Source organism: Scomber scombrus, chromosome 18 (genome assembly GCF_963691925.1).
Source record: "Scomber scombrus chromosome 18, fScoSco1.1, whole genome shotgun sequence".
NCBI classification, from domain to species: Eukaryota; Metazoa; Chordata; class Actinopteri; order Scombriformes; family Scombridae; genus Scomber; species Scomber scombrus.
The window spans coordinates 23205214-23233022 of NC_084987.1; the positions used below are offsets into that span (position 1 = coordinate 23205214).

At 40.9% G+C, this 27809-nt stretch overlaps 1 protein-coding gene across 4 annotated transcripts in view; it reads right to left on the reverse strand.

Annotated features, from left to right (window-relative positions):
• Window positions 1-2525: 2525 nt before the first annotated feature.
• Window positions 2526-27809, reverse strand: part of caskin1 (CASK interacting protein 1) — a 106267-nt gene continuing 80983 nt past the window's right edge. Inside the window, exons 11-24 of one of the 4 annotated variants that reach the window (XM_062439401.1) lie at window positions 24250-24495; window positions 19778-19882; window positions 18725-18843; window positions 15810-15891; window positions 15144-15253; window positions 12293-12403; window positions 10139-10240; window positions 9734-9872; window positions 8800-8943; window positions 7423-8699; window positions 7018-7317; window positions 5880-6516; window positions 4441-4975; window positions 2526-2904 (exon numbers count right to left, since the gene is read on the reverse strand). In XM_062439401.1, coding sequence (XP_062295385.1) covers window positions 2808-2904; window positions 4441-4975; window positions 5880-6516; window positions 7018-7317; window positions 7423-8699; window positions 8800-8943; window positions 9734-9872; window positions 10139-10240; window positions 12293-12403; window positions 15144-15253; window positions 15810-15891; window positions 18725-18843; window positions 19778-19882; window positions 24250-24495 — 4004 coding nt within the window. In that variant the 3' untranslated portion in view covers window positions 2526-2807. The remainder of the gene's footprint in view (window positions 2905-4440; window positions 4976-5879; window positions 6517-7017; window positions 7318-7422; window positions 8700-8799; window positions 8944-9733; window positions 9873-10138; window positions 10241-12292; window positions 12404-15143; window positions 15254-15809; window positions 15892-18724; window positions 18844-19777; window positions 19883-24249; window positions 24496-27809) is intronic. The other 3 variants (XM_062439402.1, XM_062439403.1, XM_062439404.1) reach the window with 3 other exon arrangements.

Sequence of the window (27809 nt, forward strand, 5' to 3'; positions counted from 1 at the left end):
CCACATTAAATACAGTTATTTCACCAATGGTATAAAAATGTTCATAATCATGTACATTCATTCATTGGAGGCAGGCAACTGACTCATGTTACCTTACATTAAATGATTCCATGCAGTGTAATCGGTGCATATAAACACATTTCAACCCTCCTTGGACGCTTTTATCATATATTGTTTTCAACTTTGACTTTGAGTAGGTTTAATGTGGGTTTTTTTTACGCTGATCAACAGAAAAAGTCCTTTTATTTTGAAAGTGAAAGCAGATCTCTACTAAGTGAACTAAACATATAACACCGATACTGATGACACCAAACTATTCCATAAAGGGGTTCATGTGGCTGCAGGTTTTCATTCCAACCAAGCAGGAGCACACCAGGCTCGATCTCAGTCTTCAGACAGTTTATTGGTCGAATTGTGTGCTCTTGATTGGTTGGAACAAAAACCTGCAGACACATGGACCTTTATGGAATAGTTTGGACATGGCTGGTTTAAGGAGTAACATTAATGGAGATCAGGTGTGTGTTGTAGTATAGTACAGCTGGATGTGGAAGATCCAACTTCTGGTATGTCTTATTTTTATTATATTATGCCAAAAAACTACACCATGAAGACAAATGAACACTCCAGTTGAAAAAGGGAACTGAAAAGCACAAGTTGGGGTGGATACAAGAACATTTTCAAGTACCTGAAATCCCATTTTTAACTACACTATTTAAATACTGCTTGTCATGTATTTTATGATGACCCTGATGAAGGTCTTTTAAAAAAAGAAATTTTTCCTCCCTACGCCTTGGAAGGTGAAGTTGTGGCAGAAACTCCTACTCTGCTTCTACAAGTCCTTGAGAAATAGAAATATTTTAGACAGATTTACAACTGTATTACACTCTCTCCTTTTCCTCATGATTGTAATATCCGTGCCTTTAAATCACCTTTCCATGGAGTTAATTGGAGTGTTTCTTCCTTTGTCTTCATGTCATGTTAGAGCTGAAACCTCTTAACTACACACAGGTCAACTCCATTAAACTCCAATCTCCAATTATGCCACTTTTCAAACCACCAAGTCATGATGCAGTCTATTAAAATGTGCCAACACATTTGTATTTTATATATTTAGATCATTTAGTAGAGATCTGCTTTCACTTTGACTCTAAAGGTTCTTTGTGTTGAATAACCAATTAAAATCTGCTTTGATTTAATGATGTAAAATAATACATGAGAACTTGTGGCACTGTGTGGATCTGGATTAGAGGAGGAAAATGTTGGATCAGTGCATCCCTACTTGAAAGTGTTTGAAAATGCACACATGCTCTTGAAATAATTTAAAATTGGTTTCTATTATAGCAAGCTGATTTAAAGTTGTTGAATTTTCTCCTTCACTATTAAAAAAGTATGGTTGTTGCTCCACCTTTGGTTTTTTGCTTCTTTTAAGCAACAGCAGGTATCAGGAATGATTTGAAACTCATGGCTCTGACTATGGCGCTATCTGCGAGGGAGTTTGGAGCCCAATCTGACACGCTTCCTCCTGAAAAACTGGCCAACTCTGTCGCCTCTACCTTGCTCTACCTACCTTCCCAAACCCCTTTCATCCTCGAAACCTAACATCTGCTTTCCAAACACAACCTGCTGTTGCCTTAATGCAGTTTTCTCCCTCCCTCCGCTTCTCTCATTTAAATGTATATTGTGCAGACTCCCATTTGTGTGTGTGTGTGTGTGTGTGTGCAACCTGGCTGTATGGGTCATTGTGCTTCTCCTGTGAGTGTGTGTGTGTGTGTGTGTGTGTGTGTGTTGAGGATGACGATGAGGCTGCACCCAGGGACAGGAAACTGAATTCCTGTAATTCTAACAACCTGATGCTCACATGCACACACCCGTCACACACTCACTCTCTCTCTCACACACACACACACCTCAGGAGCTGAATAGTCTCGTTTTGGTCACAGATAAAAATTTTCCACCAAGTCATTTTTACATCGTCACAACACCAGAGGTCACCATTCCACACAGAACCAAGACATCAAACCAAAGAGCTAGAGATTCATATTTATCGGTATATTATATATATTACTGTGCTAATGCAGGACTTTTTCAGTAGATATAAACTCTCCATGCTTAGAATGTACACATACCATACTATGATTCATTACACAGTTGGTTTTTCAATCAGTATTAGTTTAGTTTGTTAATTGTTCAGCTTCGAGAGTCCGTGCAGAGTTCTTAAAAGACCCCCACATTGATTGCAGTCTCCTCCATTTTGTTGCATTTCTTCATCTCTCCATCTTGTGATTTTTTTTTTGTCTGTTTGTTTTCATTTTCTTTCTCTCCATCAGTTATTTTTGGTCCTTTCTTTTTTTACCAGCTCCCTCTCTCTCTTTAAATGTCTCTCTCTTTATGTCCATTTTTCATTCTTGCGCTCTCTCTGCCACATGTCCGTCCGGGCCTGTGGAACTGCTCCACCATTATGTTCATCATCAGCAGTGGAAGATGAGAGGAAGATAAGAGGAAGAAGAAGAAGAAGAAGATGAAGAAGAAGAAGAAGAAGAAGAAGAAGAAGAAGAAGAAGAAGAAGAAGAAGAAGAAGAAAAAGAAAAAGAAGAGAGGTTGTCCAGAGCGGCGACGGATGGACAGACAGACGGACGGACGGACGGCGCTGGAGATGGGGGAAGAGAGAGAAGTGGATTGGGCACGGCAGAGAGACAAAGGATGAAGAGAAGGAGAGATAAGATAGAGAGAGGCATATTGCCTATTGTGCCATCTGAGTCACTCCTGGTGCAGCGTTGCCATGGAGACACGCTGACTGGTTTCTATGGTTACTCCAACATGGCGTCCAGTTGGTCGGCCAGGTCATCAAACATGCTGCCGATGTCATCGAGGATGCTGACTGTGGTTTTCTGCTCAGCCACAGAGCTAAATGTGCGTGCGCGCACACACACACACACACACACACACACACACACACACACACACACACACACACGCACACACACACACACACACACAGAGACACACACAGAGACACACACAGAACAGCTGATGAGGAATACTTGAAATCTTACGTAAAATATTTCAGCCTCTAGTTTCATAGTAATATATTCTGGCAGTAATAATGAAAAGCTGGGGCTATAAATAAAACAAAATTTACTAAAATTAAATGAAAAAAGTCATATAACATTAGTTTCATAAGTTGGTTAAACATATTGACTGTGTATGAAGATGGACGTCATGACAGCTCTCCAAAAATGAAGCCAAAACATCTTGATCAACCCCTGGTGGCTGTCTGCAGTATAGGTCATAAACCCTCTCCATGTCAGTGGATGGAACGTGAGCCCAATTATAAAGTCAAAATGCGTGTAATATACATTTTTTCCAAAGATGGTTTCTGTCATTTTATGTAGTATTTATCACAGTGATGTTTGTCCAAGCACAAATTTTTCTGATAAGTTTGTTTTTAATTAGTTATTTGGTTATATAAAAAGTGGGTGTGATGTCATGATTGACAACTATGACAGCTGCTCTAAAACCATCTAGTGGCGGAACAGCTGAGTGGGCATGTCCTACAGGCTGTCATGACGCCACCCGAATCTACCACGCAGACTCTGGCTCCAAATGACGGCACACAAGCAAGATGGCCTCTGCCATAAATGCAACATTTTGGCTTCACTTTTGCATAGCGTTAGAAAGAGGAGACGCAGCATCCATATTTATATACACTCAAGCTTTTAACACTCCAGCTGACTTTTTAATGTTTCTGGCTTACTCTTTTTAAAATGAGTATCTTGTAAAGGGCTCCTAAAAGTGCACTTAATAGCTATGAACATGATATCATGCCAGAAGAATGGCTTACGCTACATGTACTATCATCACCAACAGGAAATAAAGAAACAGCATTGTTCTTGTATTGCTGTGTACGGTGTAGTCCTAGTATTAGAGGATGTTGATGATGATGACTGAAAACTACAAAAAAGGCTTTTAGCATGAGGACTAACTGATGAAAGCTAACTAAGGTAGCACTGGCTGTGATCTCTGGACTGTAAACTTACTTTGCCACTAATGTTATGAAAGCATCCAGGACAAGCTTCCACATAGTGGGGTAATACTACACAGCGGATCTGCTAGAAATGAACTGACCTTTTTATTGACAAAACTTGTAACCCTACAAATTGATGTAGTTAATGTAAATTATGTTTTCCTTGACCGTAGAAGCAATGATCTGTTACTACTGAAGGTGTTATCAGTATTGTGTTTGGTGACTTTCTCTCAAATTTTATATTAGTTATTATCCACGTCAGGATCACCACATCTTGCCCTGTGAATCTGCACACCACTGCAGTGTTATTCCCAATTACTACCACAAAACTAGTAGCCTCTGAGTATCTTTGAGTGTGTAATGTGTGTGAGAGTATGTGAGTGTGTGAGTGTGAGTGTTCGTGTGTGTTTTCTTACTCCTCATGCAGCAGTATCTTATCCTCCACGGCCTGCAGCGCTGCAGCCAGCGATGCGCTCGTCTCCTCCAGCTTCTGATGCACTAAAGAATCCACGGCAAAGTCTGTCGACATGGGAGTCGGCGTCGTGACCCCGCCCCCTGTCATCCCGCTGTCCACCGACACGCCCCCGATGGAGGAACGAGGAGGCTTGACAGGCGGAGGGGTCGGGCTGGGAGTGGCAGGAGTCTGGGGAGTCTGGGGAGTCTGGGGAGTCTGCGGAGTCAGGGGTGTCTGTGGCGTGGTGGGGGTCTGAGGGGTGTGCGGACTTTGAGAAGACGGGCTCGGCGGTTTAGGGTTCGGTGGGCTCGGGGTGTTGGACTGGGGGAAGTTGGGGGGTGAGCTGGTCTGTCGAGTCACCACAGTATGCTGCTTGACCAGAGGAGGGCCCGGGGAGGGCGGGCTGGTCATGGAGTGGATGAGCTTAGCCGGTTTGGGCGCAGTGGGTGGTGGAACCGGTTTTGGCGAGACTGGTGGAGGGATCTTCTTTCCTTCCACTACAGAGATGGAGAGACAGAGAGAATAGCAAGAATGGGTTATTGACGAAAATCCCCCAATTGTTCTATAGCTCCTGGCTTCTAGGGACCTTGAAGGGCCAATGTATGTCATTTTCAAGTTTATGGCTGTCTGAAAGTGTGTAATACCAATTTGAGTGATGACAGCGACTTGGCCATTGTGTGGCCAGTCAGACAGCTGTAACCATGTTTGTCTTCTGATGTGACCTTACAAAGTTGGAGTACAAACACCTTTACAGGCTTGTTGCTTAGAGGCTAAAGGCTTGAAACAGAGTGCTTGTTGAGAGTTTCCTTTGTGGTTGCTTTCGGCAATTGTTGTAACTTTCTGAAATCGACAAGCACGCCGACTTCACACAGCGATTGGCCAGCTTGTCGAGATAAGAAAGTAAGCAGGGTTTGAACTCTCAAGCTAAAAATACTTCTGTCATTTTTGTGGGCACAAACAAGTGTGTGTTGATATCCCCATTTGTACAATTAATCACATCTAACTTATATAATGGACAGCCAACTATTCACTTTGCCTTGCAATGTGGCCATTTGGACAAGCTGTAAACACTTCTGTCTTTAGACATGTTCAGAAGGCACTTCATACTAACTAGTCTGTTTGAAGTAAATTTATCAAGAGGATGAGAGAGCCACGGCTTGTGTGAGAGACTTTTGTAAGAAAGGATGTGCTCTGCTGATATGAGGCATCATTTTTTACTGGTCCCACAAGCAAAGCACTGAATACTTATGATCTGCATTCTTTGGTCCACCCATTCTCATCCACCACCACGCACACACACACACACACACACACACACACACACACACACACACACACACACACACACACACACAAACACAAACACACACACACACACACACACACACACACTCTGAGTACCTGGACTGCCAGGTGTCCCAGGGCCCGGCAGAGGGACTCTCTTGTTGTAGACAGCCTGTGGGGGGGTCTGTGGGCCTCCCTGTCTCTTTATCTGTGCCACGATAGGCTTGGGGGAGACTGGGGGCTTTGGTTTCCTCACCGGACCTCCTTCACCTCCCACTGGAGCTGCTTGGTCCACACTGCTCCTGCGAGGGGCAGCAGCCACTTGGGGTTGGTGTTGGGGTTGATGTTGGGGTTGATGTTGGGGTTGATGTTGGGGTTGGTGTTGGAGTTGGTGTTGGGGTTGTGGCTGCTCCGTCACTCCAGCATCAGACACCGGGCGGCGTTTCACGGTGGCTGTGCCATTCTGATAGGGGACTGGCTGGGTAGTGTTTGGCATCCCGCCGCCCACAGGCTCTCCGTTAGCCCCTGCAAGATCTGCAAAGCCCTCTGGCTCCTTGTCGCGGCTCTTAGGCCGTCGTTTGACGGTGGACGACTCCTGGAGGGTGAAGTCGGAGCCGTTGGGGTGGGCCTTGGCGCTGCGGGGCCGTCGCTTTAAGGTAGCTGTGGCTTCCACCATGGACATGTCCTCCTGCGTGTAGCCACCGTCTCCCTGGGGACCCTCGCCGTCACCCTGCAGACAGACACAAAATACACACTAACGGAAAATTCATACATTCGTGACAAGTGACAATTTTTGCACAAACATTCAAAAACATTGACAAAGATACATGGATAGCACAAATAAAGCTTACAGAACACAGAAGCTTCACTATGGATTTATACGGTACATTAGCTCACATTTGATTTCAGAACATTACATTACATAGATAGATAATGTATATTAGATAGAAAGATAGATAGATAGATAGATAGATAGATAGATAGATAGATAGATAGATAGGCCGACCATAGAGCGATAGAGCGATAAATAGAGCAATAGATAGATAGATAGATAGATAGATAGATAGACCTATAGAGTGATAGAGCGATAGAGTGATAAATAGAGCGATAGATAGATAGATAGATAGATAGATAGATAGATAGATAGATAGATAGATAGATAGATAGATAGATAGATAGATAGATAGATAGATAGATAGATAGATAGATAGATAGATAGATAGATAGATAGACAAACATGTATATAGATAGCTACCTGTCCTTCTCCTCGACCCTGACGGCGGATGGTCAGGCTTCCCTCGTCAGCAAATGGAAGATTCTCAGATGAACTGCCACTACCTCCCGAGCTGGGGTGTGGTGAGGACGGTGGGTGGGGTGAAGAGGAAGTTACAGGTGGAGGGGAGTTTTCAGGCTGGGCGGAGGGGGAGGGGAAAGCAGAGGGAGCTGGCTGGTCACGCCTGGCAGCTGCCACCAGCTCGGTGACCGGCCCGCTGATAGTCCGCCGTCGGTTCACCACTTCGCCGTCCAGACCAATGGCATCACGTGTTTTCCCCACCTGGTAAACACACAAGCATTTTTTAGCTCATAAGTTTGATTCTGTCTGATGTGTATATTAGAACAGTATTTCTACGATATTTCTACGATATTTCGACTCTCATACCTGCAGGAAATTCTTCTGGAGCGCCATCCCTTTTGGTCCACCCCCTATAGAAGACATCTCCAACATAGCGGCAATGCTCCTCACACTACCCACGCTGTTAGTCTCCACAACACCTGTCTCAACGGACACTCCCAAGTCACTGGCCCGCCGCTGTTGGTGGTAAGGCACGTCCAGCATCCCGCCAGTGGTGGTGAGCGCCAATGGCTGTGCGTTTGCATCTGTCAGGTTGGAGTTGGAGCTGGAGATGGCAGAGCTAGAGCGTTTGGGTGGTGGCGGGGGCGGGCCTTTTTTCTTCTGCCGCAGGGCAAAGGATTGCGTCTGGTTGCGGTTGACGTTCTTTTCTTGGTTGCGGACAGAGTGGCTGCGGCTCACGCGGTGGGTGACTGTAGCGTATTTAACTCCTTCCCCTCTGACGATGGCCGAGTTCTGACCTCCTGGAACCGCCGTTTCTCCTTCTCTTCCCCCTCCTGGTCTGTCATCACATTCGCCATCTGACACGGCGTATCGGTTGAGGCTGCGGGCGCGCTTCTTCTGGAGCGCTGCCGGCTCCGCTCCATCCTCCTCTGCCAGCTCAGCCTCCGGTGGGAGACAGAGGAGAGGTACTTGTGGTTGTGCGCTCTCCCTGACCTCCATGACCTGTGTCTGTGGGTGGTGCTGAGGGTGGGCCTGGTGTTGGGGCTGGACTTGAGGCTGCTGCTGCTGCTGCTGCTGCTGCTGCTGCTGCGGCTGCTGCTGCTGCTGCTGCGGCTGCTGCTGTTGGGGCAGAGGCTGCATATTCGGAGCTCCACGGTGGGTTGGAGACTGAGGGGGTTGTGAGCGCGGTGAATGAGGTCTGTCCCCCTGGATGAACTGGGGGGGTGGCTTGGGTTTGGCCTGTGGGGAAGCTGCGCTCTGGATGGAGGAAGTGGAAGAGGAAGATGAGGTCCTGGTCTTGGTAGGGGTGTGAGGGGGTGTGTAGGGAGGCGCGGGCTGCGAGTGGGAGTGGGAGTGACGGTGTTTGCCTTGAGAGGATACACTGCCCCTGTGGGAGGAGGTGCTTCCTTGGCTGCTCTGCTGCCTCATAGTCCGCGCCTCCTTCTTAGGTGGCCCACCACCTCCTCCTCCTCCTCCTCCTCCTCCTCCTACTCCTCCTCCTCCTGTCATCACCTCGTCATGGTCTTTACTGAGGCTGCGAGTTCGCTGAGCTTTCACCTCCTGACCTGGCTGGGTCATAGCATTCTGTAGCTCGCTGCTCAACTCACTGTCCTGGAAGGTACTCATCTTTGGAGACTTGACCTCTGCAGACAGACAATTAATGTTCAAAATTAGATAAGGCATGCATGAACTCTATTAGATTTAAGTTAAATCTCATTAAAAGTTTATTATCTGTTAGCTCACCGTCTGGGGGCGGGCTGTCCATGGATATGACTTCCTGCTGTTGCGTGATTGGTGGGGGCTTCTTTCTGAGGGAGCCCCGCCCTTCTGAACTGCGCTGCATTTCAGCCAGCCGCTTCACTGCCAGCATCAGCTTCTTCTGGTGGCCTAAAAAATTGACAGATTGGAATTACATTCGAGATATTCAATGCTTTCAAAATATTTCCATCAAAAGAAATCATGTTTTCTATTATCATTTAAAAATGTAGATATTCCTGTAACTTATACTGTATCGGTTGAGGCTGTGGGCGCGCTTCAGATCAACTTTTGGCATTTTCAGATAGCAACATGGCTAAAGCTAACTTTGGTCATAAAACGACACCAGCAAGCACACATGATGTTAATAATCATATACTGTGTCTCTGCATACTGCTGTGGATCACTTTATTAATCTTGTAACAGTGGCTAAAACATTTAGTCTGCAAGCTAGTGCTAACAAAGTAAGCTGGTTAACGCTAATCACAGTACTTATCCTCGTAAGCATGCACTTATCCTATGAAAAGAGCTATAAAATAAAATGTACCTACTTTCGACTGACTGATACATTATTTTAATCTTCAAGTGCGTGTCTCTTGTCTTATATGTATTACTTATTGATGTAACAGTTATATTTTTCATAACTGACTTGAGGACTCCATATCTATTATATCCACAGAGCAAGCCCTTATAAAATTTAGCACATATAAATGCTTTCCTTAAAAACACAATCTCAACCTAACCTAAATAAAGTGCAGCTCAGTAGCTGGTATCTAGCAAAGATCCTTCATGTACTGCAGCATAAAGTGCTGTCTATGATGCTGAACTGGATGGTAGACACTGATACATGCTATGCTTTAAAGGTGATACCGTAGCTACTAAGGGTGGCTCTCTGTGGATAAAGTACATCTGTTTGTCTTACCCAGTTTAGTGATGCCTATTTCTTGCAGGTCCTCCCAAGTGATGTCCGTGATGAATTCGATGTTCTCGTAACCGTTCTGCACTAACACTTGGTGGTACTGGTTTAGACCAATAGCAGACAGCCATTCTCCTAGATTGGCCTACAGGAACACCAGAAACATGACTATTCACCAGGCTAGACGACACTAACGCAACTGGTAGCTTTGCCTTTGAAAATAAACTTAGATTTATAACCAGGGCCAATAATAACGTTTGGAATTTTTTGATCAATGAATAAAAATATGGTAGACACTCAGTTTTAGCAGGACAACAGTAATTATACCATGCGAGCATCTAAGTGATCATTAAACCTGCACATGTGCATGTGTGTATGTGTGTGTATGTGGTTGTGTGTGTTTTCACTCACAGGTTTCTGATCAGGAAGCCACTCTGTGACGCTTAGCTTATTAATCTCAGATGTCATCTTCTTTCTGTGGCCTGGTTTAGTTATTCCGATAGCTGTCAGGTCCTACAGACACACAACACACACGAGTAAGACACAGTAGTGACATGTGCAGGCTTTTCCTCCACAAAGTGCATTGAATTCTCCCAAAGACTCCAACAGTGTCTCTCTCTCTCGCTCTCTCTCACACATACACACACACACACACACACACACACACACACACGCACGCACACACACACACGCACACACACACACACGCAGAGGAAAACTTGCAAGAAACAAGAGACAGCGTGACAGCTGATGAAAGCTTCTGCCAGATTAGAGGAAAAAGAGCAGAAATGTAAATGTCTCAAAATCATAAGAAAAGCAAGAAAAGCAAAAGCAAATGTCTGCGGTGAAAAGGAGGCACTGTAAATAAAGAATCATCTCGATTCCCCAAAGTAAAGTGAAATTAAAGGTATAGAGCACTGATTTTTTTTAACTGTGATTGATTAACAATTAAAATGCATTATCCCGTCACTGTCTATTTAGTTTTGTTTTTTGTGTACATCAGTGGTTGTTGTTGTGGACACACATTCACAACACTCACCTAGATTGTGTCACACATACATGCACATAGTTGTACGACCTATAAATAATATGCTGATGTGACATAAACACACAGTAGAAGGCCGTGGTTCTACGACATATTTCTAATAATAACTCAGCTCCATTTTGAACCCCTCAGCATGCACAGCTGCAAACGGAGTGTACGTATAGATACAAATAATTCATATCAACTTTTATAAATTATTTGTATGCAGGTGAGTGTGGCAGATAGCATTGGTCTACTTCTCCAGAACAGGCAGCAGCAGCAGTGTTGAAGGTGAGGGGAGGGTCACAGGGTTGTGAAGAGAAGGACATACTGTACATCTTTGGTTAATTTTACATAATTAGGAGAAATGTCAATAGCTAACCAGAACTTACTTTTATTTTGTAATTAAAAATAAAATAAAATAAATTAATTGTATTTTTTATTTTTTGCTTCATTTTGTGATTCAGACTGAATTCTGCCTGGGCAATATGAACATACACACAATAATAAAAGTAAAATTACATAACAATAACAGTCATGGTTGCAATTAAAAATTAAAAATGTTGTAATTAAAAATAATTACTGAACTGCAATATTGAGATATTTACATTTATTTACACTATTAAGTCAATTATTTTAAGAAAGAGGACCGTTGGATGGATCTGACAGTTTAGTTTCCATAACAGCTCTCTGGTTATTTTTGTGATTCCAATTAGTTATAAATACATCACTTTTAGAGTTTGAACATGATTTGTTAATTTAAGCAATCATAGGAATAAAAATATACACCTAATGCATACATTTCTTGTTTCATTAAGCAGACAGGTCTTGCTTTGGGTTTTCTTTCTCAATGTCTATAGATGCTAAATGCACACTCCTCTATTGCCTTCCAATGTGGGCAGATGGCATACAGATTAAAGTGGGAGAGCTTACTAAAAATGGCCATCTAAAATGGCATATTGTGGGACTAGTGAGAGCCAAGAGACTCAACCATTAATTTTATAGGCACCAATGAGCTAACAGTGGTTAAAACCTGGGTAAAGATGGCAGAATGAATTGAGTATTATAAATGACCATTCTAGGAATTTAATTGTGAATGAAAATATATACTGTTTACTTTAAAACACAGAAATGTAAGCATCAAAGGCATGACTATAATGTTGTAAATTGTAATCCAAACGTATGCAACTTTGATTAAGAGCACATGGTAGTGCAAAGCAAGACAATTATTTTAGATTACCTCTGAGTTGTGATATTTAAAAAATACCGGGGGTCAGAGAGAGACGCAGGTCAATACCAAGTCAAAGGTGAGAGGTGAAAGGCTAAACCAGGACAGCTTTGGCAGGAGGCAGGAAGATGATAGCTGAGATCAGTTTAGTGATTTAATTGTGCTTATTTGAGAGATTTTAAAGTGATATTCATGCATCTTGAAAGTATCAAGGACAGCACAAATCAAAGTTGTTCAGGCTTGTCTATATTGTGCACCTTGGAGGTGCCTGTGACCTCTCTGGTGTTCAGGGGTCACGGATCAGGTGCCTTACCTCCGGGGTCATTCGGCTAATGGTGGGCAAGTCATACCCAGCGCCCAGGAAGTTTGGAGCGTAGACCTGCAGCTGAAAGTCGCTCAGCCATTGGACAACGGCCTCTGAGCTCTACAGGAGAGAAGACAGGGGGCATGCTGTCACTGGTTCTGTGTCTGGTTCTTCAACAGCCACTTTTTCTCAGCAGGGCCAAGTTCTTGCAAGCATGGGCCACAATTTAGTTATGCATGCCAAGGAACTGTTGTCCTTTGATGAGTATCATTCTATCATGTAGTCAGTATATCTTTACTAATGTCAAAAAGACAAATCTTGAACATTCATGGATTATTACAATGATTAAGCAGCATTGTAATACAACAAAGCAAATAAATCGGCCGTGGTTAGCCCTGTTTGGCCCTGGAGTGAAAACCAGGCTTAAGTTAGGAAGGAGAAGGCCCTGCCTACAGTATGTGGAGTGCTACAGTGACAGCTGCAGATTACCAACAGCAGGTTCATCTTCATTTGACATTTTTCAGCTTGAAAGTAAGGGCAAAATAGATTTTTTTATCTTGATTAAGGGAAAAGTCAATAAATGGTGTTGTATGGTGGTGACCACTCAAAATCTAAACTGCTGATTGCTGGAAGATTTCCACAGTTTGGAATACCGAAAACAACAACAACCACAAAACATCAAGGGAATAGGTTCATATAACTGTCCTTCCAGAATAATCCTAGAAATATAGACTACTGTACATAGTGCATTGCTAACTATCCGTAGCCAATTATTATGTGTTTATGAGGTGTTTTCATTGTAAACCTGGTTGAACTTAAATGTACACAGTGTGTCCTGAATGTTTCTTATATAAGCGTTCTACTTACGCAAAGTAGCATAGTAGCATAGTAGCTGCTATATTTTCAAAGCCTGGTTATTGTGGTAAAGGTAGTATCTAGACATCTGAAACCTTGCACTTAGCCTAACAAAAGTGTTAACTAAATGAAAAGTAATGATAATTCAATTAAACGGGTTAGTTTAAACGGGTAAGTTATTCCTAAATAAGAAATGTTGCTCAGCTAACCGAAACAACTCACAGAACAAACATTAGCTTCCTCGTATATTACTCCTTTAGCTAACTGAGTAAAAGAGGTACAATGAAATGTGGTCAACATATCTCACCTGATACTGTTAAGTATGTCAAGTATTTTAAATTACATTTCACAGAAACAACATTTCAGTTCAAATAACAGATATACCAATAATGCCAGACTCAATGACCATATGACATCAATTATGTTTGCATAATCTTATAGTAATGCAACATTGACAAAGCACTGAAACTTAAGTTTAACATAATGCTAGGCCTCCTTATACCTTTTCATAGCAATTATACTTTTTCACACTTACTTACACTTTTTTGATGCATTTACTCTATGTTTACACTTTGGGTTGCTTTTGACTGGTTGGTTCTACAAATGTAACTAGCAACCTCTTCACATATTATATAAGGTTTTTGCTAGCTAAGACATTCCTTAAGTTGTAATGGTGCAAACTGGTATAGTAAATCACTATACCTAATGGTTTGAAACTCGCTAGTAGTTACTAAGAATTTAGTTCAAGTTCAACCAAACAGTAAAGGATTTATGAACAGCTAGAGCAGCCCAGTTCAGATCAGCTTCAATGGACCAGGGATACAGGGACCAAAGCTAGAGGACTAAATGTAACTATAAAACCACTCTCTTTCTCTTTAAACTCCTACATGATTCCTGTCCCTCTTGTCTTTCTTTACTCTGCCTCTCTCTCCCTCTTCCCCTCCTTTTCTTCATTTTTCCATGTGCCCTTCTCCTCCTCCACTCTTTCCCTTGCAGATAAATGGTCTTTCTTCCTCTTTACCCTGCCGAGGGAAATATTAGGGCGCTGGATGCTGAGGAATGAGGACTCTAGCTAACAGATGGCCATGAGAACATGGCTTATATGTCAGCACACACATACACACACAAACACACACACACACAGAGGCAAGTCACGCATACACAACCACCACGACCACCTGCTATTTAAATATGCTCATTGGTTCATCAAGCTTGAAATAATTATACAATAAGATGTGAATTTAATGTAATCCCACACACATACACACTCACACAAACACAAACACACACACACACACACACACACACACACACAAGAGTCATACATAGTCCCACACTACAGTAAATGACATCTTACTGTACAAGGTGTAAGCTCAGATTTCACACTCCTTGTGCCGAGCTAATCCACCCACGCCATGCGCACTGCTGGGGCACCTGCCAGCACAAACACACACTAACACACACACACACCGAAATATCTAAACTAGAGTTATGAGCTATGCTTGCACCTTCCAACGATCAATATTAAGACATTTATCTCAGCAAAATAAGAAAAAAATACTGCAATGGAAGAAGAAAAGCTGCAACTAAAGTGTGAATAATAATGGAGAGCAGGTAACAGATAAAGAGAGGACAGAATTCTCTCTTTATCTGTTACCTTATCTGTTAGTCTTTCTCTCTCTCTCTCTCACACACACACTTACATACAAGATTTCCCATTCACAGTTTCATACAAGATCAAGCTGAAGATCTTCCACACACACACTCACCGTGTCGTGGCTGCATCCGAACACTCGCAGCACGGACGAGGCCAGTTGTGAGAGAAATCGTTGTGACATCTTGGTGTGTGTGCGTGTGTGTTTGTGAGTGAGTGTTGTGGTTAAGGTGACTGAGGAGCTACATTCTCATCATGCTTGCACTTCGATGCTGCATGTGTGTGATTGGTGTGTGTTTGTATGAAAGCGGGATAGAGGACTCAATCTGTGGGCATTTGGGACTGTCCTACCTTCCCCTCGCCTGGCACCTCCCCCTTCCTGGTTACCGTGGCGTCGTAAGGCGGCGCTTCGTGGAGCGGACAGCCTGATTGGCTCGATGTGCGAGAGGAGCTGGTGGAGCCTGTTGGAGAAATATCATTGGCCGATATCAAGCTGTTGCCCTATTACTGTAAACTTGCATCCATCAAAGATTGAGTTTACTCATCTCGCTAACTGACCACTGCCCTCCTCCTCCAACTGATTTCTGGTCAGTTTCCTTCACTGCTTTGACAATAAACCAATCAGATTCTTGCATAACAAACCTCCTAAACCAACCATACCCTTCTGCACTCCCTCCTACATCCTCTGCGTTTGCCATCTGTCTGTAAAACCAGCCAAGATATGTGTATATGTGTGTGCATGTATAAGTGTGTGTGTGTGTACAGAAGTGACAAGATGACATTGTTTAGAAGACCAGTGGAATAAAACTCTTGTTTTTCTAACCCGAATATCTCGCTCTGTGGTTTTCAGCTTTTTATCTCTATTTAAAAACTCCCTCTCTACCTCCCCCTCGCTCTCAATCTCACCAGTTTCGTAACACTTGCAAGTATGGTTTCTGTGAATTCATGTCTAAAACCCAAAGTGAACTCATCAAGAGAAACATAGCAACTGGGATGAAGTTCTTGCCCTTGTCTTACCTGCAGGCTGGTCCACAGACTTGGATTGCTCCAGTAGATGCTCCTTAGCTTTGGCAGACTGGGACAAGACTGTGGCTAGAAGCTGCAAATACAAACACATACAAAGAAACACACACAATCACACATGTATCCTTATCAACAGGCATGTAACTTACATACTATTGCATTAAAGCAGCATTAACTGATTTTTTGACAACTTGGTAGCAGCGGGATGAGCTATAAACACGTAACATCATAATCATGAAGGTGTTAGCTAACAGATGCCAGTTTACAAATCTAGCGAATATGGGGCAGCCGTCATTAAGAGTCTTGTTTCTGGCCATCTGGTGAATTATAGGTGCAGTGTGTAGAATTTGGTGGCATCTAGTAGAATGTATGTTTTAGTTAGTGTATAATCCCATGAAAATAAGAATCGTTGTGTTTTCGTTATCTTAGAATGAGCTCTTTATGTCTACACAGGGAGCGGGTCCTCTTCCCCAGTGCCACAGTTCTAGTTCCACAATCCATGTTTCTACAATAGCCCAGAACTTATTTACTCCTTTTTGTTTCCTGTGGAGCACAAGACTGTGACTATCTATCTATTACTATAGATACGATGAATATTTCTCCTATTCATTTGGAGGTTCAGGGGAGGGGTATTGAGTAGGTTGCAATGGGCAACCTCACCACTAGGTGGCCCTAAATCCTGCACACTAGAGCTTTAAGTCCAATATCCAATAGTCTACTTTTAGCCCTTTTGGTCTAAACCAACTCCCAAAAAATCTGTTCATTTGGTTAAAAATCCTGTTCAAGCTAGTGGCTAACTTCATTATTCTGCGAGGAAGGTGGTGTATAGTCTGTTCATCAGACTTTTTTTTGCACATGTGCCTGCTGCTGTTAGGAATAGTGTTGATTAGAGTGGTGATAGTGAATCCAGACAGTAAGGTTGCAGGTTGTAAAACCAAAATAATGAGATGAAAGATGTTAAAATGCTCTGTGGAGCTGAGGGGAACTGCCCCACAACCCTTTGACTGTTAGTGTAGACCAAAAGAAGGGTGTAATATGTACCTAAGGTCCATCAACCGGGAATATAACTATGGACGTTGCATTTACGTAGTATGTGCCTTAACCTTAACATGTCCTTAACATAATACAGTACATTGAAGATCATGAAAAAATCAAATTATATCATATATATATACACACATATATATATATATATATATATATATATATATATATATATATATATATATATATATATATATATATATATATATATATATATATATATATATATATATATATATATATACATATATATCATCCATGCCCTTGTCATATATTCCCAGTAAATCACCTATAGCGGCCCAAAGAGATGTCTTTACAGAAGGGTGTAACTTGAGGGGGGAGGGGAGTGAATTGGTTGATTATTTTTTGCCTTTTCACTCAGAATATAAAAAGCCAATTCTGTAACCCCCTAATTTCAGATAACATTGATCAAATCTGTGTTGAAGTGTCTGTCTAAACAAAAAACTATGAGATTCATGCTGACTGTTGCCACATTATTCACATTTAAACCTTGGTTCTGAAGTACGAGTTCGGCAATAAAACTAGCTGTGATGAGAAGGGAATGAATTAGGATGCAGAGAAGACAGATGCTACCTGTCAGTCTGGGCTGCACTCTGGTCTAATTTTGCTGTGTGGAAGTTTTACAAGGTTTAAAAGTGTCTGAATTGCAGTTTCGTAATAGGACGTCAGCTGAAAATGTCTGAAAACTTGCTGTATTTATGAATTTACTGAAGCACCTGGACAGACAGTCAGTACAGACGGGTGATACATTAAATGAACAAACAACTTAAAGTGTCTTAGTAAGGTGTTGGGTCACCACAAGCGTCAAGAACAGCTTTAAAGCTCCTTGTCATGGACAGCTCTGACATGTTGCTCTAAAAATCTCCCATAGGTGTCCAACTGGGTGATTGTAAAAGCCATAATATTTCAAATGAAATCACATCATTTCTGCATAGAAGCACCTGCATTTGTTATGTTTTTTACACTCATTTATTCAGGTTTTTCCTTTAATTTGTCATTTTAGAAAATGTGGTTTTTAGAAATGTCAGGAACAGTTTTTATATGTTGGGGCAAGTGTGATGCTCCCAAAAAAAGGGGATTTTATGAGTTAAATAGTTCATATACAGATAAGTCAATTTCTGTTCGTCTTAAAAAAGAAAACAAATTTACGACAACGACAGCAGCAAGACTCAGGAGAGACTCAGCAGCCAGATATTTCTCCGCTCTCAGTTCAGTAGCAGCTGAGATTGTCACTACAATGAGAATAAATGGTGCACCTTAAAGGTCAGTCCAACTGAAGTGGTTTGGTTTTTAAAGTATGTGCAGGCTTTCTTCTTGGTAAAAAAAAATACTGACTGTGGTCTCATTTCTTTTTGTGATTTATTTCCTTTGTTTTATCAGTAATGCTGTATTCTGCAAGTCTGTAACATCATAATATTTACTCCAGTTAACAGTACTGGAAAGAACTATTCAATTTGGTACTAATTGTATCGATAATGTGAATTTCCTTGAAAGAACTGTTCCATTAAAACACATATGAATTCATTATTCATTCATATTAACAATGTTGTATTGTGCTTGTATACACATTTTACATTTCTGCATGCTCAGCTTTGACTGACCCTCTGTTACACTAGAAATTAATTAATTATATAATATTATAACATTGAAGTTCTTTACAGAAACGTATTAAGAAATCATTGTGAAATTATTAATTAAGTCAACTTTTACATTTTGTTTTAGAAGTGTGCAAAGTAAATTCTAAATTCTAAAATCTAAAAAACCTACTTCCTTTGATTATTATTAATAAAAAGCTACACACACATTTGTTTATAGCAGCATTTTAAAGTGTTTGTGTGTCGTACCTTGACCCCCTCAGCCTGTGCATGCAGGATGTGTGTGGCACTGCCGGCGCTCTGACCACTGCCCGATGACCTCACACTGGTCACACTGCCAGAACTACCCACACTGCTGCGGTCTCCACCTGCAAAACACACACACACACACACACAAACACATACGCACAAAAAAACCACACACAACATGCATTCGCACACGCATTCACACACGCATGCAACCGCTCAAACAATATGTAGAGATTTTGTGCATACAAATGCACACATGCAACAAACAGATGGATGCATACATACACACACACACACACACACACACACACACGCACACACACGCACGCACACACACACACGCACACACACACACACACACACAGACACGCACACATTGAGTGGTTTAGCTGATATTCAAAGCAACGTGGTAACAGGTGTGACTCTCCATTGAAATGCACTGGCAGCGTGTGGTTAGATGGAAAGGACGGACATGGACGGACAGACAGACAGCATGATGGACAAGTGAGCGACAAACGCAGAAGTGGAGTAAACAAGACACATCTCTTGCTTTCACACACACACACACACACACACACACACACACACACACACACACACACACACACACACACACACACACACACACACACACACAGTATGTCTTCTCTCACTCTCTCTCTCTCACTCTCCTCTCTCTCCTAAGGTTTCTTCTCTCTCACCTGAAAGCACCTCCATACATCTAGTTGGAAAGATACACACACACACAGACTGTAGACTGATGCAGATGGCTGCAGTCCTACACATAAGGCCACTGAGTTTAGCTAAGCTTTGGATGGAGAGATAGCAGGACATGGGAGACTGTCAGGAGCAGGTCAAAGAGTATCTGAAAGCCTTCAAACAGCATTAGATTTAACACATGACGGATGGATTCCTCTCTTGGGGACATTTGTAAAACCACTTGCCAGGCAGAGAGGCCTTTTTTTTTTTAACGAACATCAGATACTGTTTGACCCCCGGTCAGAGTTGAAGGAGTCAGGGGGTTGAGGGCTCAGCGCAGTGCGGCTTAGTTACCTGCCACAGGCTTGCGCAGTACCCAGATCTCTTCATTGGAGCCTCCATGGGGCCCACTGGACGGTGTGGGAGAGCTGTGAGGACTTGCCTCTGAGCCGCGACAACCTTCAACACAGAACACCACTGTTAGCTGCTAACTGACGCTAAACTGGCCTAGGAAGATTTTTTCTCTCCTCTTGCTAGCAAAAACTTCCAATGAAAGTAGCAACAATGCTTATTTTATGTCCAATTTGGGACTGCGGAACAAGTTGAAAATCCAACAGACATATTATCACCTTTTAAAGTTTTCACGCCTAAAGTGTTAGCATCGGTTAAAAGTTAGCATTAATTCTGAGTTGGTGTTTCTGGCAATGTCACGGATTTTAGTCAAATATTAAACAATATTACGTATTATTTTAGCTCCGTTTTGGTCTCCACCAACTATTGAAAAAAAAAAAATCTAACTCTCCTGTTGCTAAATGCTCCACAATGTTCACCAAAGTCGCTAACTTTGTCTGTCATTTAGTACTGTGTGTTTAGCGCTAGTGTACAGTGGATTTATCACAGCTTCATTGTTGAAAATAGCTAGCTGCTGGAAATCAATGCGCTGAGATTTTATTACACACTTAAATTGAGGGCCATGAAACAAAAACAAAGAGCTACAAGATGCTAAAATAGCGATGTGTAGTGTTAAGGGGAACAGCAGACTATGGTAATAGATTTTTTGTGGTTTATCACTACCAGCCACCCTTTCGCACATTACACATAGGCTAGTAATTTTATCCATTGTTCATATAGAAATATTAGCTTCAACATTAGACTCAAACTATTATGTTTTTACGTATCTTTAAACCATTAATGCACTAAACTGCATTAAATAATGGCAATTATTTATTTATTTTTTTGTTTCTGCACTTAAAGACAGCATCTCAATTTCGTTGTGCTTTGTACAATGACAATAAAGACTTTCTATCTATCTATTCTATCTATCTATCTATCTAATGTTAAGAAATGTTAAAGTTAAAAGTGCGACTGCAAGTCTTGGATCACGAAGTCTCTCTATTTAGAACTAGTGTTGTATAGTTCGGCAATCTGATATGAGGTTAGTATGGTGCTTAAAAGAGCATTATTAAAATGCAACCTTCTACTACTTCTAAATGGTACAACATTGGACATTTTTGCTTCAACTTAGTGACAAACTACCAGACTTCACTAGCGTCTGACGCTACAACTGACTCTAACAGATTACTGTCGTCTTAGAAGACTTATCTTCACATTTTTATTCACCCCAGTAAAGATATATACCTTTCAAATCTAAATGCAAACTCTCCATGATCTGGGAAAGCAGCTGTCCTGGAGTTTTAATCCGTCTAATTTTCTGTCATGTGTTCCCATTTTTAATATTTTTTAGAAGAGAAGGGTAGAGTAGGGTTAATTAAATTACAGAGGGGCCAGCAGGAGAGCAGGGTGATGGGATAAAGGTGGATAGGGGAGGTTTTTAAAAAGATATATAAGTTTCAAACTCACTCACACACTACACTTTCTTCATTCATTCTCATACACATGCTCACACACAACACACACACACATACACAGAAAAAATACAGCATATATATATATGAAAACATTTATATACCCATAGTACATAAATAAACCCATAACATGAATATCTGTGTATATACACATATATGCCATAATGTACATACACATACATATATAATGCATCCATAAGTGTGTGATTATATATGCAAGCCTTTTTCAGAATGGGGCTGCTGTAGTGCATTTGGAGAGCGTGATAAACCATTATAACCATCTTAATAAGGGATTATAAATGGTTTATATGTGTGACCAACGGGTGCTCCAGAGAAACACACACATTACAAAAGTTCCTTTTCCCTTCATGTGATGTCACAGCTCCTTCTTGTGGCCATTTTGCATCCCTCCATGTGACCTCAGACAAAAGGACTTAAAAGATTTTCAGCAGCTTTGAATCATTTGTTAATGCCAATAATTGACTGTTTTCAGCAAACGTATACTGATCAAGGCTAGGGGATTTTGGATGTTGCATTCCAATTTTTGGACTTACTGTATGGCTTGAATTTTTAAAGGAAATTATTCTAGTGGAGGAATCAAAATGTTGTCAAGTGAAGGCTCCCATTCACAGAGTAAAAAGTGCAGAGTTGACAGTCAGTGAATACCTTACCTGCAAAACATTCTAGGTGACATTTTCTAGAGACGTATATGAGTCAAAAAACTTTAAATTTTGCATTTAATACATAAATTGTTCCTTTCAAGAATCCAAGAATGTCCGCACAAAAGCTAAACGCTGTTCAGAATGAATTAGCATTATTCCAGCTACCACACAAGATTGAATTATTTTAGGAAGACAGAAAATATCACCCTATAATGTTGGTAAAAGCAACATTATGTATGTTTTGAAGCAACATCTCCAACTAAGCTTTCGACAAACTTTGCAACAAAACTGGTCCTTCCAGGTGTCAAATTTCTATATTTTATATTAAGTTATAATGACGAAAATAACGATAATTTCAGTGAAGGTCAATGTTGTTTCAAATTATGTTAAACTGTGTTTCAGCACATTTGGAACATTTCCAGACTTGACGGATACAGGCACTCAAATTTTCAAGTCACACATGTAGTGTTCTCTTTCGATGTCTAACACCCCCCCCCCCTCACACACAAAATCACACAAACATACACACACATTTAGGGTTTAAGTGCAAGGAGGGTAAAAGTGATGTTAAAATGATTAGACGTTGGCAAGAACACACGAGGACGAGGACGGAACAGAAAACACGCTTACACACACAGTCTGGTCAGGAGGGAGTTGTGTATGTCGTGTGTGTGTGTATATATATAAATAAACTAGCAGGGTTGTCCAGGTGGTCGGGACAGGAGTGATATACAGGGAGAGAGGATAGAACAAATAGGAAGGAAAGGAATAAAAAGAAGTGCAAAAAAAAAGAATAAAGAAGAAGGAACCAAGACAATAAACTGAAGCACAAACCAACTCAGGTGAACACAGGTTTGTGGTAAAATGGTGAACTTTCCTCCCACTTTACATATATTCTTCCTCACTAGCAAAGAAATTCCCAAAATACTTTAACTCTTAAAATCACACCACATCAGTAGCATTACTTTATGAATATTTCTGTATGTTTTCTCCTTTCTCATTGACAGAAATACTAAAGCAGAGACTCAAATAGCGTCAAACCGGCATGAAAAAGGTATGTCTTTGTATTAGTTACATGCAGACATTTCTTATTAAGGTAACTGTGCTGATATGAGACTGAAAATGTTATTTTTGTTGCCCTAAAATAAAGTAAATAGCATTATGTTGGGATCCAGGAGCAAAAATAGTCAAGTTATGCTTCTTTACCCTGATTTACATTTATATACATAATGTATATTGGGCTGATCAGATAGCTATCCAATATCAAAAAATGCTGAGCGTAAATTCAACCAAAAAGCATTAGATATGAATTATAGTCCAATTGGGAGGCCGATTACAAACCACCTGAGGGGCAGATTAAGCCACCTTAGGGAAGGTTGAAAATGCATCTTTCTCTCCTTCTCTCTCCATCTCCAAAACACATACATAATCTTTGCTCATCCCAAGTGTCACTAAGTCAGTCTGTGCAAGTAGCCTCTTGCAGGATCTGTCCCCTGTGATAAAGGTAGCATATTACACTGAAATCATCATTTTTCTGCGTCACATTAAATCGTCAGAAAGAGAGCACCAATTTCAACACATTCCGTCATACAGAAGGTGTAATGTGGGATCATATTTGTCAATATTTTCCTCAAATGTGCTAAAAATTGAACAAAGGTAAGACAATAATGGATATTGTTTTTTTGTAGTAACGATCTATCCTTAAGTATCCAGTCTCTATCAAGGAGACTAAACTTGATCTTCATGCTTTTCCATTATTACGGCAAGTGTTGTTTGCTAGATTGCTATAAGTGGATATTGACTGATTAACCTCTGCTTTCTGCCTCTGTCTTCCCACTTGAACTGATATTAAACCAAACTTAAACCTTTGCCTGATCAGTTCAGCCACTGTGTGGGTGAGAGAGTGTGGATCTGTCTGGGTATTACTGTTAAAGCCTACTGTAAAAGTTATTCTTTTATTGAGCGACCTCCAATAATAATACTCCTCTCTAAAAGCTGGCTCTGACTCTCAGTAATGGAGATGACACCAACAGCAACAACAACAGAAAAACAAAAGTTATACAGTATGAGCAACACATAAAAATTACATAAATAATGATCCATAACAGAAAACTTTAATGGATGCCTTCTTAGAAAAACATGTCAATTAGAATCTTACATGACCAATCAGATGTGTTGGGTTTTTTTATCGATAGGGAATTCATAAAACACCACAGAAAAGCATCCCTTGAAGCTTTACAATAATAATAATAATAATAATAATAATAATAATAATAATAATGAAAAAGGGGCCGTGTACCTGGGGCAGTGGGTGTGTCTCCCTGTGGAGTTGTCACGGGCGACCTGCTATAGCCAAAGGAAGTGAAAAGTGGAAGCAGTGGCTGATGGGAATGTGGTGGAGGAGGAGGCGGTGGAGGCAGGATATGGATCTGATGGAACGTGGTGTCGTTGCCGTTGACTACCGCGTTGGCAGGGGCAACCGTCGCCGGGGCAACCAGCGGTATCTTTTGAAACTGTTGAGTGCAAATGACTGTGCTGGCCAAACCTAGATACACCCACCGTGACGACACACACACACAACCAGCCAACAGTGAACCACCGCCACGTAAACAAACAAACAACAAAACAGAGAATTACACGTAAGAAAAAGGGAGGGAGGGGAAAAAAACAAAAGCTGAAGTTACAAATCAAACAAAGAAGAGGGAGGTGGTAAAGGACACGGTTGAAGTTAAAAGGTGGGAGGACGGAGAGAAGGAGAGGACAAATGTGGGCACTGTTGAAATGACATGTATAAAGTGTTGGAGAAGAAAGGGATGGACTGTGAAAGTGGAGATGGTTTTAGGGACTGATAGGCGTTAGCTGTTAATTAACAGTGACCTTTTTACTCTTAACATGTATTTTATGTATCTAACTTTATGAAACAGAACATGTCGACTGATTACATCCAGTATGTTCTATTGTGCACGTCATAAGCTATTAGCATGAAACAAAACGGTAACGTGCTATCTCTTACTTCTATACTTACCCTTAATATTTTTGAGTACATAAGTGCGTTCACACTGAGAAGTATGGAAAAACGCATTGCATTATGGTGCACTGAAAATAGTCAAAAAGTTGATTGTGGAACTATGGACACTTCTCGTCTTTTCAAACTGGAAATGGCGGCTAAGGATGTTGTAACTACAGTGAATTTGAGACACAACAATAATTGTAGAGTATTCCACTGGTTGTAATGGCTTGCTATCTCACAGTGCACTCTTTTAATAGCTAAAGGCCACTCGTAGCTAACCTAGCCTGTGTATGAGATACAGTATATTCCAGGGCTAGGATGTTTAACTCCGCTTGAAATGCTCCTACAGAGTGTAATGAGTGGATTTAATGCATTTTACACCGCTAAATTTGGTTATAACATGAAATAGTGCCTCAGCAGATTAGCTAGCTAGCTGATACGCTGTCAATTCTTTTATTTTTTGTACACTTTTACTTTAATTTCACTGGTACTTTGTTGATAAGTGGATAACTGAAATCTTACTTTAGCCTATAAGCATCCCAGCTACAGCATGTCTGACTAAATAGCACAAAGACATTCATTGTGCACACTTTGGGAATCAGAGATACCATTACATCCCAGCTTCTCCACTAAAAAATATTTACAGCTCGCTGCTAAATAGCTGAGGTAGCTTCTTGAAGTTGATAACTGTCTTCATAACCATCTACAAGCTAACTGCTTAATCCCAACTGTCATTGTCACTAAACTAACTTTTCTAGTTTATGAGGAAAAAATATATCTAGTTATTTGTTTCGTCATATTCAGTTGATAAGCCATTTGTCTCGGTTGAAAAAAGTACTATGGAAAATCCCTGCAAGTGGAAAAAGACGGAGCAGATGAAAGGTGCAGTACATGTAGAGTGACTCAGGAGGAATGGCGGGAAAGACGAATAATTAAAAATTGATGAAAAACAGCTGAGTAAATGAAACCTCTTGCTAAAACAGCTGCTGTGGCTGCTAAGTGTGTGTGTGTGTGTGTGTGTGTGTGTGTGTGTGTGTGTGTGTGTGTGTGTGTGTGTGTGTGTGTGTGTGTGCCTCAGCAGTGATTAGTATGGGTGCTGCAGCTTTTTTGCACTACATTCACAGCTGCTGTTGAATACACTGTAAGGACAGATGCAGCCACAGTGCCATTTTATCATACTCCACAGTGATAAATTAACTCTACAGAATATACAAGTAGTCAAAGGAGAGGTTGATGACAAGAAGGGGTGACCACATTAGAGAGGAGGAATAATGTCAAAGAGGTAGGTGAGATTTGTGATCACAGGGGATGGAGCGGACAATAACAGAGACATAGGCAAATGGACTGAGACAAGTAGACGTAATACTACAGAGAGACAGACAGATGGACAAACAGAACTACCCAACCTACAGACACCAATAGACATTTAAATACATCTGAGCCTATTTGTGGATGTGCAGTGACACTTTGGTATGACGTGATGGATGTGTGTGCGCTCTGTAGATCTCACCAGAAAGGCAAAAAGCTCATTATGTTGATATAGATGAGGGATGAGGTTTAATTAATAGGCAGAATGTTTGGGAGACTGACACATTCGCTGGTCAGCTCATAGGTTAAGTAATGAAAACAGATTACTCCAAAATTATACCTATATCCTGGCAAATATTTAACTTTTTAAGCATATGCTTTGATGTAAGTTTACATGATATGCAATAAAGAGAATAGTTTGACAGTTTATGCATTTTATCATATTGTTTTTTTTTATCATGTATTTTAGATTTCTTGCTAAGACGCTAGTTGTTTTCCCCCATTTTCAATCTTTGTGCTAAGCTAAGCTAACTGGCTATTAGACTATTTACCGCACAGATATGTGAGTGGTATCAAACTTCTTATCTAACTCCCAGCAACAAAGCAAATTTCCCTAAATGTCAAACTATTTCTGTATTATATGTTCATATTGAACTACTTAGCAGATATGCATTTTACCAGTACCTTTCAATCCACTTATTTAAATACTTGTTTTATTCTAGTCTAGTACAGTTAAATGTCATGGTAGATATTAGAAAAATGTCATAACACTTGCATAACATCCACACAACTTAATCTGCATAAAACTAATATCTCAGATTTAAATATCTCTCTTTAGATATTAATATACTTAAAATAATTGAAATATGAAGCTTCAGCGAGGCCTTGGACAAAGGTAAATACAGTATGTAGGCTATAAGCATGGTGTTAATCATGGTGAAAAAGCGTTTTACGTATATTTTAAGAAATATGAGTGAAATTATGAGGAAAAGTTGTGATTAATATTTATGTAACTGCATATAATGTCATGGGACTGTTTAACATTTATACCTACACACTCACTTTACCCCTCTACTCTCCCCACAGCATAGTCCCTCTTGGACTTATGGACCTATTAATCTCTTTTTTTTATTGGACTTACTAATTATACATTAAATATATCTAATCATGGTTTAAACTTTCTTCTCTTTTTTTGTGTCCGACCTCCAGCTCCCATTGTGCCTCCAGGCATCTAAGCAAGGGGAATTTATTTATTTATTTTTTTTTTTTAATTGGGGGAATTTAGATCTGCCTTTAGTTTCACTTTTACTTACCTGTTATTATTCAGCCACTGAGAAGTGACGCACATTATCAACCACATACATGATCATTTGGTTTCTATGTTTTCATTACTTAACAAATACTGTCATCATCAGGCTGTAAAAATGTTGTTTTCATTCAGGTTGTAGTTGAAGTAGTGAAACGTTGGGTGTAAATGCAACTAAAGTGGTTCAAAACATCAGTAATACAGAAAAGACATCTGGGTGTTTGGTAGCACATAG